At 36.5% G+C, this 16,733-nt stretch overlaps 1 protein-coding gene across 1 annotated transcript in view; it reads left to right on the top strand.

Moving 5' to 3' along the window:
• TLL1 (tolloid like 1) overlaps positions 1–16,733 on the top strand; it is a 155,476-nt gene that overhangs the window by 60,022 nt on the left and 78,721 nt on the right. The window contains exon 2 of the mRNA XM_028521099.2: positions 16,467–16,577. Within this exon, the coding sequence (XP_028376900.1) occupies positions 16,467–16,577 (111 nt within the window). The remainder of the gene's footprint in view (positions 1–16,466; positions 16,578–16,733) is intronic.

Raw genomic sequence — 16,733 nt, 5'->3', positions numbered from 1 at the left:
TCTGTTGTAAATCTACCTCAAAGGGGTGTGGTGTGGGTATTAAGAGACTCTCTAAATCAAATATAAATAAATCCATTTATCTCAATTACCCTTGCATAATTTGGGGCATATAGTTTGTTCATTTTGAATATGTGAAGACTGTGTTGATCGATGTTCCCTAATGGTTTCTGTTCGGATTGCTGAGATTTCTAAAACTGCAATTTTACTTTGCCCGTGACTTAGTCTGCATGTTAACTTAAAATAACCAAAGCAGTATAAATATATATGTTTCATGTTGGGATAGTATATAGGCTCAGAAAAGACTTAACATGTTTCCTGATGGAAATTTTTGGGTTATTTTGATGAGATTATATTTACCTTTAAGAAACTCTACATATTAAAATCTTTCACAAAATATTTTATCAACACCCATTTACTCTAAAGTCATATTTAGGGCTTTTTAGCCCTGGGGAGCGAGATTCGAATCTTGGAGTAAATAAAGGACTGGGACATCGTTATACTTCTGCCTCCCCAAACCTTGTGTGAATCGGGCACTTTAATTCTTGGAGTTTCAACCAGAGCCTTATTAACTCTTGTCATAGAATTTTTAATAAACTTACCAGTTTTACTGATCCATGTCAGATTGAATCTGAGAACTGGAAGAAGGCCGAGCAAAGCTTTTGGGAGGGAGTAAACTGTTAGCTGGAGAAGTGACCTCATAGACAACCGGAGCAGGACATAGTAAACTCAATGTCAACACGGATGCATATTCTTGCAGATTCCAGTCATGTGTGTTCATAGTGCCTACAATGAGTCACTGAGAAAGAATGTCAGCTACCACTGTCCGTGAAGGTAGACATGTGGATATATTTTATTATGTTGCCACATAAAAATTTGATGTGGAATGTTCACTTGCCCGGAATACTAAGAAGTGTTATAGTATTTAGAGTGGCAGCAGGAAGGATTGAACCTTAGGAAGTACAGGAATGAGAGGAGAGGGAGCAACCGCAAAGAGCTTGACTGGAGACAAAGGGGAGAACAAAACCCGTGGTCGTGGGGCAGTGACAAGACGAGCAAGGGATGAAGCCACACTTGGACGGCTGGGGGGCTCTCAGCTCTAAGGCTTATAAACATCTCCCAGGGGCCTAGTTAAATGCAGGTTTATGGGCCCTGTCTTCAGGGAACATATTCCAATTCCAATGGCTGTAACCCATGGCTTGTACTTTGAGAAACGGTCCCAGGGAAGATAGGACCATTTGTTGAAGGCTCTGTGTGGACGAGTGATGGTCAGAGCTGTCCAGAAAGATTAATCTGGTGGAGTGGCACATCACAGGCCAGTGTGAAAGCTGCTGACCAGTTCTCCTAGAAGGGAATGAGAGCCCGGCCCCACATGCTGACAGAAGCATTAGAAACGAAGAAGTTACTGGGGGTGTGTGGAGGGCAGAATGTGGTGATTCACACTCAGTACGGGGTAGATGAGGGAGAGGCCAATGCTGAGTTAACATACAGAGATATCACTGGAAACGAAAACCACTCTAAAGGCAATCGATAGACCTTATGTTGGGCTTCTTTATTTGGCTGTAATGAGTCTGGTTTCTATTCAAGGTTTATTCATGAATTAATATAACTCCATGATAACATGCTTGGATTTGAATTTCACCCCTCACCAAAACTGAGACAAGTTTGTTTGCCTCACTGAATTTCAGGTGTTTTAACCTATAAAAGGGTGATCGATCGATCTACCTCATAGAGTGGTTACGAACAGGAAGTGTAAGCATCCCTTCTCTGAACCGTGTACATTGGAGAAGAGCTACTTGTCTTTGGTCTCAGAACTCTGTTTGCAGAACAAGAATTTTAATTTATCTGTACATATTGACTTGTCTTTCACAACATGGAACTTGTAAACAAGATGTATCTAACTTTCTGAGGTTATTTTGACTGTGTTTAAAGAAATACTACATGACTCACCATTGTATCCTAAATGTAAGGACTCATGTACCTCTAAGTGCTTCTGGGCCAGAGGATTTCAAAGTACACTTTTTCTGTGCCCGGTTCCAATTCTGAGTTCTTAGCTGTGGTTGCTAATTCATCAGTTCTTGGCTTTAGAACATAGACCAAGCAAGTAACAGTGAAAAACACTACTCTTCACTGGTCTTTCCGGCAGTGGTTATGGATTCCAGGCTCAGAGCATCCTCTTCTGGGCTGTTGTGAAAGGCCCATGTCCGCCCCGATGGTTGTATTAAATACATGATGATTCAAATGAACAGAGAGGGACTGGCTCTCTCCTAGAGAAAAATCGATGCCAGTTTAGCCACACTGATGGCTTAAGAGGGAAAGATAATGAGTTTTGTTTTGGCAATATTTTTTTTAGAAAGAAATTTAAACTGTAATGTTTTTAGCCAAAATGTCATTTAAAAAAAAAAAACAACCATGAGCTGGGAAATGTTACAGTTCATCCCTTAAAAGTCAGCTTTTCTCTCCATGTGACTGTAGCAACGGGATGAAGAGCTGCACAGGGCCCCGTAATACCTCGGGCGGGAGAAATGCGCATTGTGGTTTTGGAAAGCCACTTTCACTGCTGCCCGGGTGGTGAAAAGAAGAATCTAAATGTGTATGAGTTAAGCCTGGGAGGACCTGGAAGTGTTTTGAGTTTGGCAAAATTAAATTTCACATTGAGATGTTTTATGTTGAGCAAAACTCAAAACATATTTTGAGAATTGCTTTGTCCCTTCAGTTTATACCTCTGGGTATTTAAAGCAATATTTTGATTTCTGGTTCATTTCCAATATTTTATGAGAGATTTCTGATAACCACGGGACCTTCTTCTTTGAACTTGGGACTTTTGTTTTGCCAACATTAAATTGTCTCCCAATCCTGAATGCCTGAGTTCAGTTTGAAGTTTTAATTTGTGCCTTGATGATTGGCCAGATATTCTCAGTCACTACCTGTATGTTTATGTTTGATTATATTGAAATGCTTAATTAGTCTTTCTTTTGATTGGGTATGTAGTTTTCCTAGTATTACAGTGTGTTTCAGTTGACATTCATTTAGAAAGAGATCAGGACCCTAAGCCATTTAGCATCAAGATTGTCTACAACTTTTATTTGGTAGAGTTGGAGTGCACAGCATTGTAAGTATTTATATGTACACTAATTTTTATAATGCTGCATGTACGTTGGATATATTCAAACAGGCTCCAAATTCAGCAGTTCTATCTGTAAGCCAAGTTCTGAAAAAATATATGGAAAATCTCCTTGAACAGATATAAGTTATGATAGCAGAGAGTATCATAAATTGGTTGTTTTTTTCTTTTTATTTTAGAAATGACCTAATGGAAGTGACATGGGGTCTACTTTTCCTGTCACAGACGTGTGGCATTCTTGAGGTCATGAAAGCAAGCTATCGAGCATGAGTTCAGAATTATTCATCACTGTTCTTAGAAGGACTTTTTCGTATTAAATGTTGAAAACAACTTATCTTTGAAGAATCTTGTTTTGTATATTTTATTATTGCTAGGGCACATTCTTATCATATAAAGTTTATGAGAAATTGTTATTCCTAGCTAGAGTTTTACTCTGTGTAATGTTGTATGTATAATTTTACAAGAGTCTCCAGTTCCCACACAGATTTTCATTCTGCATAACTCTAAAGGAATTCATTAACATGAAACACACTGGCTAAGAAAGACTCTGAATGTCTCATTACTTTATAAGATGTAAACATTGAACTTTTAGTGAGTATTCTAAGGCCATAGAAGATACCTTTTTTGAATAAATATTAAATTCAAAAAGTTTTGTTTTCTGCTTTTGTCTATGAATATTTATAATTAAACATGATTTTTATATGTATTCACTACTTTTGTGCTTAGAGATACTCTATTCTAGAATTGACATATTTTTAAAATACTGTAAACATTGTTATTTCTTTAAGAAACCTCCCACTCTGATTTCTAAATGTGCAAAAGAAGGAACACAAACACACATTCACAATGACTTTGGGGATAATTCAGTGGGAATGCATGACAGTAGACTACACACTAACAGAAATATGACTAAATATAATATTCTTAAGCAGGTGAATTCTCTGAGACCTTTAAAGTGTGTTGGAGACTATCGGTTTTCCCTGCCACCAGGCTGTATGAGGCACAACATTTTTTTATGCTCCCAAGAAAGCTTTCTAGCTTTCACCTGCAGTTTGTAATGGCTGATAAATTGCCCTTTGTCTTTAGTTAGCATTTAGCAAGAACCAGAGAGTTTAGCATTAGCCACCTTACTTGCTGTCCTCAGAGGTACTATTTTCCCTGCACTGCACAAAACATGATATATCACACCAAGATGCCTTTTGTAGTCTATCATCACAAGTGAATGGTTATACTGTTAGCTCCTGTCAGTGGCTGTGTTCCGCCTCCAACCAGTGATCAGGTCCTCACTGACAGCCCCAAATCCTCATCTCTAAAATCTCATTTTAGTGCCTGTTTATGTGTACCAATTTGGGCACCAACTGTCACAATTTACTCGAGAATCAGACTCTGTGATGGAGGTTAGCATATGGGTTTTATGTTTTTATTTTTAAAGTATATTTTATTGATTATGCAACTACAGTTGTCTCACTTCCCCCCTCCTTTACTCCCCTCCACCCTGTATCCCCCCTCCCACCAGCATTCCCCGCCCTCCTTAGTTCATGTCCAGGGGTCGTACATATAAGTTCCTTGGTTCCTCCATTTCCTATATTAGTCTAACCTCCCCCCGTCTATTTTGCACCTACCATTCATGCTGCTTATTCCCTGTACCAGCATGTGGGGTTTATCAAGAAGAATTCTTGGGCCCACCATTTATGAAAGCAGAATTGGACAGAGGAAGAGTGGGCTATAATGTAGTCTCCAGTGAAGGTATCAGACAGGTCTTGAGCTTTGATGCGCGGGTAACCCATCAGAGATGTCCCAAGTTGAGTCGAGGGGGCTGTACCCTTTTGCACCCTCCTCGACTAGTCATTGGGTGCTAGCTACTTATAAGAAGTGGGTTTGCCTATGGATGAGGCAGCTTTACAGCAAGTGGGCTGACAGCTGCAGTCTTCCAGTCAACAACCACTCAGCATCTGGGAATAAGTGCTTCAGCAAGAAGTGGGATCTGGGCAGCCCATTAGAGCATCCTCTTAAACTACTGTAGAAAAGACTGGTAGTATTACCCCACCACCCATCGCTCTTCATATTGATAGGGGTAGCAGAAACAGAAGACTTCTAGGGTACTGTATAGAAAAAAAGTTTACCCTTAAATATAATACCATATCCAGACACATTTATAAATAATTTCTGCCAACTATTTAAGGAATAAAGAATTCTATTCTTAGAAACAAGTGACTAGAAAAGAAATAATATTTGCAACTCATTTTATGAGGTTACTATAACTTTGATTCTAAAGCTAGACTATAGAAATAACAGAAAAATAATATGGGCCAATTTCTTTTAAAATCAAAATGCTAAAATCCCAAATAGGAACCTAGGATTCTTTGAGCTGAAAAGTATCTGCCAAAATCCTTTAAAAGAATTAAATCCTTTAAAAGTGGTAAAATATAAGAAGACTTCTCTTTAATGGTTGTAAGCCAGATATTCCTGCTGTCAGTGCTTATTTTCAATATTAAATGAGTATGAAACTAAATATCTTTAAAGTAACAATGTTTTTATATAGTCATGAAATTATAATTAAGATCTCAAAAGGATTTTCCTCATAGCTTGTCACATGCTTTTAAGATTCATATGGAAAATCATCTTGCTAAGAGCAAGTGGGAAAGTTTTGAAAACTTAGGAGATTAATCCTATTTTATAAAGAGATTCACCATAAAGAGATCGTTAATAATATAGCAGGGTATTGACCAGTAATTTATCAGTAAAATACAACAGAGGGCCTCAGTGTGTGACACCTGGGACTGGGTGGTAGGTGTTTGGAGAAAGTAGGTCCATGCTTTATTCGGAGCCGAGAGAGTTATTTCTCCATGCAGAAGAGAAATTTAATTTTTCCCTGTCACAAAGGAGAAAGAGTTCAATGTGGACTAAAGACATACATGTAAAAAGTAGATGTTTGAACTTAGGGAAATATAGGAAGCTATTTTTATAACCTCGGAAAAAAGAGCTGTTGCTTAAATATGTCTCAAAATCACAAAATACAAAGGAAAGGGGTTATAAAACTTGTGTTTAAATGCATTTATATAAATTGAGGATACTTAATAAATTGCACTCACTATAAACTAGAAACTACTCTAATGAGAGAAAAATTAGTATCCAGAGTATATAAGAAGCACCAATAGTCAATAAACATAAAAAACCTTCTGAAGAAAAGAACGTGCCAGACTATGGGAGCAGACCATTCACAAAAGAGGAAGAGTCCCAATCTCACTCGTCACCAGGCAAGGCGTTTTGTAAAATCTCTTTCTTTCTACAATGGTTGCAAAGCAAATAAGTTGATTTCCTAGCATCCTCCAAAGGTGCTCACTTTTTATAGTGTTATTAGTGATCTAATGGACTTAAATATATGTGATTATGTGTTTCAATCCTGTCATTTATTCTTTATCCTTATCTATGCTCAAATTGTTCTAGTTTGGCCAGTGGAAGCTTACTCAGTTGTTCCCGAATCCTTTAACACAATGCTTTACTTTTTGTTGCTTTATTGCTTTCTGCTATTGTATCCCAGGCTCATCTTACTCATTTCCTACCTCAGACTTAGATCAGCTGTTTCATTCAAAGAACTCTGATTTTTCTACTGGGAAGTTTTCCTGGGAGCAGTGGGCTTTGTTACCTCTGTGTTGGCCATTCATTTTTCTCTAGGTTTTTTGATTGGTCCGAGGTAGGACATGTGTTTATATTATTTTTGCTATATTAAAGTTATAATTTTATTGTAGTATTTATCGTTATCTACTGAACTTCTATTTTGAGCATGATGTCATGCTAGGTACTGATAATGAAGTTTATTTTGTTCTTTAGATTTCACAGATTTGTGAAACCATATCATATTTGCCTTTGACTTATTTAGCACAACACCTTCTAGTTCCATCTGTGCTGTTGCAAATGGTAAGATTCCATTCTTTTGTGGCTGAGTAATATTTCATTGTGTATATATAAACCACAATTTCTCTATTCACTCATCTACTGGTGGGCACGTGTGTTGCTTCCGTATCTTGGCAGTTGTAAATAATGCTGCTGTGAACTTAGGGGTGCATATGAGCCCCATAGCTTTTGGATTAGTGTTTTGGGTTTCTTCAGATATATGACCAGAAGTGGAATTGTAGGGTCATAAGGTACTTCCATTTTTTATTTTTTGGGGAAATCCCATACCGTTTTCCACAGTGGCTGCACCAATTTGCATTTGCACCAACAGTGTGTGAGGGTTCCCTTTTCTCCACATCCTCACATCCTCGCCAGCACTTGTTTATTGATTTGCTGATGATGGCCACTCTGACAGGGGAGAGGTGAAATCTCATTGTGGTTTTACTTTGCATTTCTCTGATGATTACATCGAGCATGCTTTTACATGTCTATTGACCATCTGTATGTCCTCTTTGGAGAAGTCCCTATTCAGATACTCTGCATGGTTTTTAATTGGACATTTCCACTTTTCAATAAAGTTTATTGTGTCTATATGCCAGTGCAGGTAACCACCTTGTTGCTGCAAATTTAAAAAGAAAGGAACCACCTATTTCTTTATGTCCACCTATTTCTATATGAGACCTTTATGTGGTTGAGTCAACAGCATGACCTCAAACTGAAATTCTTAGCCAACCTGTGCTTCCAACTTAGTATCTAACCTTAACAAATGACCTAAAGGCAGTGATAATGAAATGCTATATCAAGTAAAGTGTAGGTATTATAATACAATAGGCAGTAAGGGATAGTTAGCTTTTAAAAAGTAAATTATATCAGTAGGCTAGTGGTATGAATAAATATCCTAGGATTTTCTAAGGCCTGAAGAGGGTAATGGTGATGAGGGTACTTTGTTAGTATTAAGCACCAGACATGTGATACTAGTATAACTTAACTGACACTTGATGGAACTTTAAAAGTTTAAAATGTACAAAATAATAATGACTATGTATATGTCACAGGTCTTTCATTTTTTTTTTTTACTTGTTTTGGTGTGAATAAAGTTCCTTTTAATTATCCTCCTGACTGTTCACAGTCTCTGAGGCTATGAGCAGAAGAAATAGAAATCAGTGTGTGGAGTCAAGTTTTTAGAATGTCAGTGTATTTTACATTTTACAAAGTTTACTTCCCCGAGCACATGTTGTTCTGTGGGCTGTTCAGTGGGAGATATTAACCAAAGTAAAAGGACTCCAGCCTCTGTCTTGGGCCCAAGAGGAAACTGTTCACAATGATGAATAACAACCAGAGAGGTTGGAATGCGACATTTTCTCTCTCAACCTTTCATACCCGTAGACCAAATGAAAATGGAAAAAAGTGGTAAAAAAGATTCTTCTGTTTGTGTGAAGCAGAGACCAGCCGGTGGACAAAACATAGCTAGAATATAGAAAATAGTAAATATGCAGGAACAGTTTTACTTCCAGGAGGACATCAAGATTACTCCAAGAGCTTAGTGTCAATATTTAGGGAAAAAAGCAAACTTAATGTAAGAGGTACCAGGGTTGACTGCTACACTGGCCACAGATGTAAACATTAAGGGAAGAAAAAAACAAGTGTTTGCTCTGTCGTTACAAGATGTATGATGTGGGAAATATAAATAAAACAAATTTGCTAGTGGTTGAATATAGTATATTCATTATCTACACAGTATAAGAAAGGTAGTTTTAAAAAAACCTATGAACTACAGTATTTCCTTTAATTAAAGATTGTGAGACAGAAAATATTAGGCTGAGCAAAAAAGTTTAATATTTATTTATTCATTTCTTGATCAAAGTTCTTTTCTGTCAGTGTTTTTGCTTTTGAGACAAAGAGCTCAAAATGAATATTTGTGGTATGGGTGATATTTTAAAAATGTTCTGAGAAATCCTATCCATGGCATTGTGGGCTATAAATGCAGATTGATATGGTATTTCAATGGATCTTTTGTTATGGGAAAGTTTTTGTTTTCTGACTTAAAAAGAAAGCTGTGTTTATTTGAAATTTAACATTTAATCATATTGCTTTCAAAATGGAAATTTTAACATTTAATTAATTGCTTTTGAAACAGAACAAAGATTCTAAATAGACAATTTGCTGCTTGTGTTCTGTGTTCAGAATCAATTGATCAATCTAGATTAATCTTGAAACTCATTAATAGCATGAAAAATGACTTTATTATCAGATGTCTCCATATTCTGGAGGACTATGGAGTATACATATGTTTACTTGTTTTGTATTTCAGATTGAGATTTTCAATACTTTTGTGTTGAGATTATATTTTATTTCTTGTTCAGGATATAATTGAAGAAAACTGTTCAACTCTGGCAGCAGTTTTGAGTTCTTGAAGGAGACCTCTAAATATGGAGAATGTTTGGACAGTGTACTTATTTACTTATTTTAATAACCTGATCCAAACAGTATCTACCATTTTATATTGCACCAAAAAATACCTCCTGGCTCCAAAAAAAAAACTTTGGTTGATAAACACATCTTGTTTCACAGTAGCTAGATAAGAGTCACGTTACTTAGAAGCACCTTTCAGTTTGGTTTATGAGGGAAAGATGAGTAACACGTTATATTTAATTCAGCATTTGTGGTGAACTACATGCACACTTCTTAATGTAGTGCATGTTATTTTTTCAGTTTATGTGATAGAATACAGTGGAAGTGAAAATGCAGTTCTTGAAAAAAAAACCCTATAAAATATTTAAATAAAACATTGTATGGGAGGCTTTCTTAATGAAGGACCACTAAAATAATTGGACTGCAAATACCTTTTTATTGTTAGAAATTTAAGAAAGAAATGTACTGAATGAAAAACATTCTTTTATCTTTAAAAAAAAAGGTTGTATTTAATCAATGTATGGTTGCCTCTTGGGCACTCCCTACTGGGGACCTGGCCCATAATCCAGGCATGTGCCCTGATCTGGAAATCGAACCAGCGACCCTTTGGTTCACAGGCTAGCGCTCAATCCACTGAGCCTCACCAGCCAGGGCCTTATCCTTATTTTTTGGAAGAGTATTTCTGACAGTCTATATAAAAATATATCTTTATTTATTTTTGTATTGTATCAAGAGTTTTTAAAATTTTAGATAATTGTTTCCCACAGTTGGAACTTAAATTAAATTTCACATGTGTCATCTTGGGAGAAAAAAATTATTCTGCACATATGAAATGCCACCAGGAAATTATTTTTTCTTTTAAGTAGTATAACATGGTCTCCAAAATGTATATATTAGAAATTTTGCCAAAGCTTGCTTTTCCTTGGGAATTTGCTTAGGGGTTGTCAATCATGCAAAAATAGTTGACTTTTGAGCCTTCCTGTTGCCCTTGTCGGAGGACATTTTCACTCGGCCTTTATTGGAGACCAGAGCAGGCCTTCACATGATGTCATTCTTCCTCCCTAAATCCAATATCAATAAAAGCAGAAAGGTTAAGCTCTATATTGAGAAAAATGTAATAAGAAAGTGCCCTTGGCTGTTGTTGAATCTTTGAGCTGTCTCTCCAAATCCCATGAATCTCAAGATAACTGATCTGTTAGTTCAGTCACGTACTTTCTGAGCATATCAGTGTGGGGTTTAAGGGACCCATTTTCCATAACAACACTTAATATATACTACGGAAATACAAAAGGAATGTGGCTGCCTTTTAATTGTTTTTGTTCAAAAGTATACAACAGTAATCCATTCTAGATTCAAAGAATTTGAAGTACTCTTTCTCTGGAATTGTTGAATATCTAGTATTTTGGATATTAGGGCAAATTTGTAAAGTGTGTTGCAAGCCTACACTCCTTTTTTACTTTATACAACTTATACCCCATTCTGTGGTATTTTCTCATTTACAGGTTTGTTGTGCCTCAGAACAAATATTGAGGACTTAACTGTATGTCAGGCCCCCTGGCAGTGAGGGTTTAATGATAGCAACACACTTCCTGTGCTCAGTAGTTGGAAACTTAGGTTGAGGAATCATATGATTGAAAATACAGTAAGAAATCTTGTGTGTTGCCTTATTACAGAGAGAAGCTTAGGCAGGATGTGGAAGCAGGTGAGGCTCCTAATGGTTAGTTGGGAACATGGGGTTGCTGGGAGGGCTTTCCATAGGTGATGCCTGAGGAGACTCTGACCACTTGTCTATCAAAGTGTGCTCTCAAGTATTGTAGTCACCAGACACCAGATCTCTTAGGATTAAGTCAAGTAAATATGTTCAGATTCTCTAGGGTATTCAGTTTGCAAGTGTTTTCTCCTGAGCCGACTGAGGAAAGACCAGCATCGTGGGTCTTTACTTTGTGTGATCTACTGGTGACCTCTCCTCTGCAAAACATGTGGTGGCTGTGTTTATAAACTGCTATATAATAACTCATACAAACTCAGAGGAAATCACAGACTTGAAGCCCCCATGAAGCTGGTCCCTGGACCACAGCTTTAAAACTGGAAATGAGTGGAACAGACATGATTTAAAGTTTGACAGACACACTGCCGGCATCCTACTCAACAGGCAAAAACTACAAGTGTTCCCCTCAAGAACAGGAACAAGACAGGGAAGTTGGCTTACGTCTCTTATTCAACATGGTACTGGGAGTCCTCGGCATAGCAGCCAAACAAGAAGAAGAAATAAAGGACATCTGAACTGGAAAGGAAGAAGTAAAACTGTCATTATTTGCAGATGACATGATACTGTATATAGAAAACCCCAAAGATTCCCCCAAGAAATATTAGAACTGTTAAATGAATTCAGCAAATTAACAGGATACAAAATTAATATCCAGAAATCAGTTGCATTTTTATATGCTAATAATGAACTAGCAGAAAGGGAAATTAAGAAAATAATCCCATTCATAATTGCTACAAAAAGTGTAAAATACCTAGGGATAAATGCAACCAAGGATGTAAAATGCAATACGTGGAAAATTATAAGACACTGAAGAAAGATATAGAATGAGATACATAAGTGGAAGTATATACCGTGTTCATGGATAGGAAGAATTAACATCACTAAAATGTCCATGCTATCCAAACTACTCTGTGCACTTAGTGCAATTCCTATCAAGATTCCAATGACGTATTTCACAAAAAGAACAAATATTTCAAAAATTTACATGAAACCACAAATGGCCCTACATAGCAACAGTTATCCCAAAAAAGAAGAACAAAGTTGGAGGAATCATGTTACCTAATATCAAATATACTAAAAGGCCATAGTAATCAAAACAGCATGGTACTGGCATAAAAACAGACACATAGATCAATGGAACAGGATAGGGAACCCAGAAATAAACTCATACCTTTATAGAAAATTAATATTTGAAAGAGGAAGCAAGCATATACAATGGGCTAAAGATAGTTTATTCAGTAAATGGTGTTGGGAAAATTGGACAGATACATGCAGAAAAATGAAACTAGACTATCTTCTTATACCACACACATTAAATTCAAAGTGGATCAAAGACTTAAATGTTAGATCTAAAACCATAACCTAACCTAAAAATCCTAGAAGAAAACAAGCAGCAAAATCTCAGACATTGTTCATAGCAATATTTCATCAGATATATCTCCCCAGGCAAGGGAAACAAAAGAAAAAGCAAACAAATGGGACAACACCAAACTAAAAAGGCTTTGCACAGCAAAGAAGTCATCAACCAAATAAAAAGACAACTCACAGAATAGGAGAACATGTTCCTTAATACATCTGATAAGGAGTTAATATCCAAAATTTAAAAAGAACTTACAAAACTCCTGCCAGAAAAACAAACAGCCCAATTAAAAATGGGCAAAGGACCTGAATAGACACTTTTCCAAAAAGGACATACAGATGGCCAATAGACATGAAAAGATGCTCACATCACTAATCATCAGAGAAATGCAAATTAAGACTACAACAAGATACCATCTCACACCCGTAAGAATGGCTATCATCAGTAAATCACCAAACAACAAATGCTGGCAAGGATGTGCAGAAAGGTGAACCCTTTTGCACTGTCGGTGGGAATACAGACTGTTGTAGTCACTGTGGAAAGCAGTATGGAGATACCTCTGAAAATTAAAAATGGATCTGCCTTTTGACCCAGCGATCCCACTTCTGGGAATATATCCAAAGGAACCCAGAACACTAATTCAAAAGAACATAAGCACCCCTGTCTGTTGCAGTGTCCATCACTAGATGAGTGGATAAAATAACTATGGAACATTTTATCTTGGCAATATACAATATACAATTGTCAAGATACGGAAGCAGCCCAAGTGTCCATCACTAGATGAGTGGATAAAATAACTATGGAACATTTACACTGTGGAATACTACCTGGCCATAGAAAAGAAAATTTTACCATTTGTGACTGTATGGGTTGACCTGGACAACATTATGCTAAGTGAAATAAACCAGTCAGAGAAAGGCAAATACCATATGATTTCACTCATATGTGGAATCTAAGGAACAAAGACAACTAACAGGGAAGATGGGGACAGACTCATAGATGGAGAGCAGGATGACAGCTAGTTGGGGGGTAGGTAAGGGAGTGGAAGGATTGTGCAAAGAGGAAAAAGGACTCATGGACATGGACAACCGTGTGGTGATTGCTGGGGGGAAGGTGTATAAGGGATACTTATACACCTGATAATGATAAATGATATTGGAAAAAAATAAAGATTAAATTAAAAAAAGTTAGGGTGTAAGGAATCACAATCTTGGACTGTATATTCTCACCATATACTTTTTTATAAAAGGTGTTTACTCTGCTGTAATAAAAGAGCTCTGTCTTTCTTGGTCTCTGATTAAAATTTTTTTGGTAGTATGATGAATGCAAATAGCTGTTAGGAGAAAAATGAAACCTGTGGTTTTCCATGTAGTTTAACAATTGTTCTTCTTGACATTTTATTTTGACCTATTGGTTAGCTTCCAGCCCATTTTTGACCATAGGAATCCGAGTGGAATTCCAGATAGGAAATATTCTCAATGCACGTGAGCATCTCCCTAGTGTTGTCCTCTACAACCGTTTCTTACATTGCTTTTGGTTCTGCTGTCACTAACCTCAAATTACCATGTAATATGGGACTGAGCGTGTTAATTCGTAGTTTTAAAACTTTTTCTCTCTAGTTTTATTATTTTGCTGCAAAACAAACAGAAAATAAATAGAAAAACAAAGATCTCCAAAGTGCACTTGGGAGTTACAGATACTTGGGAACCTAAATAACAAATATATGTTAGATTATAATACAAATTCTAAATCCATATTAACATAAATTGTCACAATCCAGTGTGTTATATCAATGCCTGAGTGAAATATTTAACATGCACAAATAGGACACCTTGATTTAACTAGCGGGGTGAATTAAGGAAACCTTCAAATGTGTGAAATATAAAGAAAGTGTGCATGATAGGTTGAAAATTCTAACATGTCTATTTTCTTCGATCGACAATGTTAAGATTTTTTGAGTTGTAATATTTTATTTTATTTTTAATCGTTATTCAGTTATAGTTGTCCCAGTTCCCACCCCCCACGCTGTTGCTCTCCCTGCCCTGCTCACCCCCCTTGATTTAAAGATATATAAGGCTTACAATCTATCAAACCTGCACTCTACACATAAATGAGTTGGCTTAGTCACTCACTCCTGCTTGTTCTCAAAGAGTATTTGGTTTCCTGAAGCGATTCATGGTATGTTCAGAACCACCAAGCTATTCTGAAGCTATTAGATCAGAAAAAAATGGCAATAAATAAAAAATGGGCTCACATACTCCATAGTTTTGTCTCTTTGGAAGAGTCCTCTGGCCTCGTGCCTTTTGTTCTCACCAGAAGTGATGTTTTTGCTTCTGTGAAGGGCTGTATCCTTGGATTGCTGTTCCGTGTTTGATGTAATCCATCAAGACATGACTCCTATTGCATGTGGCAAGTCATTACAAGAAAATAAAAATCCAAAACACATTTGAGTTTTATTTTACCATACCCTTTTTATTATATAAATGTCGTACTGACAAGTTGTGTTTTGTTTGGTTGGGTGCCTCAGCTTCCAAGTCAACCAGCTGATTCAGAGGGGAGTAAAAGTTTATTCTTGCAGGAAAAAAAACCCCACCGCTAATAAAGATGATTACAATGATAATTACTTGTAGTGATGGGAGCTTGTTAAAAATGTAGGATTTGAGGCCCCTTTCCAGACCTGCTGAATCAGAACCTGCATTTTAACCAGGTCCATGTGATTCCGATGCAAATTAATGCTGGAGTAGCATTGTCTGACTGTCTCCAGCCTCCTCCCTGCACTAAGAAAGGATGAGCCAGGCTGAGAGTCACCAGACCCTGCCAGAACCCACAACTGTTTACTTAATAAGGACACATGATGGAAGATTTAAATAATTCGAAAGCTTGGATTTACCTGCAAGTGTGGTAAAATCTTGAAGGAAAAAAAAAAGACAATGCAAAATTTACTCTTATAAAAACTAACAAGCCTTCCATATAATTGCAAAATATTGTATTTAGGCAGGCCACCTCCTTCTTGGGGTGTCTGGCTTTAGGGCCAGTGATGCATTGGAGGTTTCTATTGCCTGTTTGTGAAGCTGATTAGAATCTGGATTCAATTTTAGGTATCAAGACCAACCCCTTAACCAGGGCTATAAACTGTTTTACAGACTTTTCATTACTTGTTTCTATGACAGTAAAAGGTAGGAAGCATCTCTTTTTCTTCGATGCTGCCATTCCATTGGCGTGAGGACAGAAAAGAGGGGTTATGGAGACAATTCTAACTCTAATAAAATTTTTGTGGATGTTGAACTGATAACCTACATGGAGCTAAATTTTATTTTCTTCCTTTCTGGATTTACACATAAACCCAACCTCTTCTTATCTCATGACAGTTTTTTATGTGGGGACTAATCTGGGTGAATAATTCTATATGATAAACCTTCCATGAAAATCTAAAGCATTGTATGGCTTTCAGGATTCAAGTTTAAATTTCATAAATTAACTAATTTCATTAGTTTTTATAGCTAAAATGTATAAATATGAAGGTTTGAACCCAGTAAAGATCAGTGATTTGAAAAGCATGGGTTTTGTCACTTCCTAAATGTTTCACGTATTTTCCTGCTCTTCTGGTTTTGCAGAAGAAAAATCTAAAGCAATTTTTAAAAAGGAAATTTGTAAACCTGTATCAAGAAGCAAATATCCCAGCATTTTCAAGGCATTTGTCAATGTTTTATTGTCCCATGATTAATTTATTCCTTCTCTTAAGTTTTCTGTTTCCTAAAGTTATTATATTTTGATGTCTGGTAGTACTATGGGATTGATTAGTTTTGGACTCAAAGAGGCCATTTTTTGTTATGCTAATTTTCTAATGAGCCTTGTTCCCATTGATTTTGCTTTTAAATATTCTACATTGTAATTGAGTGTTTCTTTTTTAGCTGTGTTTTGGGGTGACATTGCCTTAGATGATGAAGAGTTAAATATCTTTCAAATTGATAGGACAATCGACCTTACACAGAACCCCTTTGGAAGAGTTGGACATACCACAGGTATGGTTGATTATTTGATTTAACTTGCATTCATTTCAAAGAAATATATTCTTGAAATGCTATATATACTTTTTGGATCATTTTTAGTATCTCTGTGATCAACTTTGATTTCCTAGACACAAATGAGCCTATGAAGAAATTTAAGATTTGTTCATA

Source organism: Phyllostomus discolor, chromosome 8 (genome assembly GCF_004126475.2).
Source record: "Phyllostomus discolor isolate MPI-MPIP mPhyDis1 chromosome 8, mPhyDis1.pri.v3, whole genome shotgun sequence".
Taxonomy (NCBI): Eukaryota; Metazoa; Chordata; class Mammalia; order Chiroptera; family Phyllostomidae; genus Phyllostomus; species Phyllostomus discolor.
This window is presented reverse-complemented; position numbering and strand designations above follow the sequence as displayed.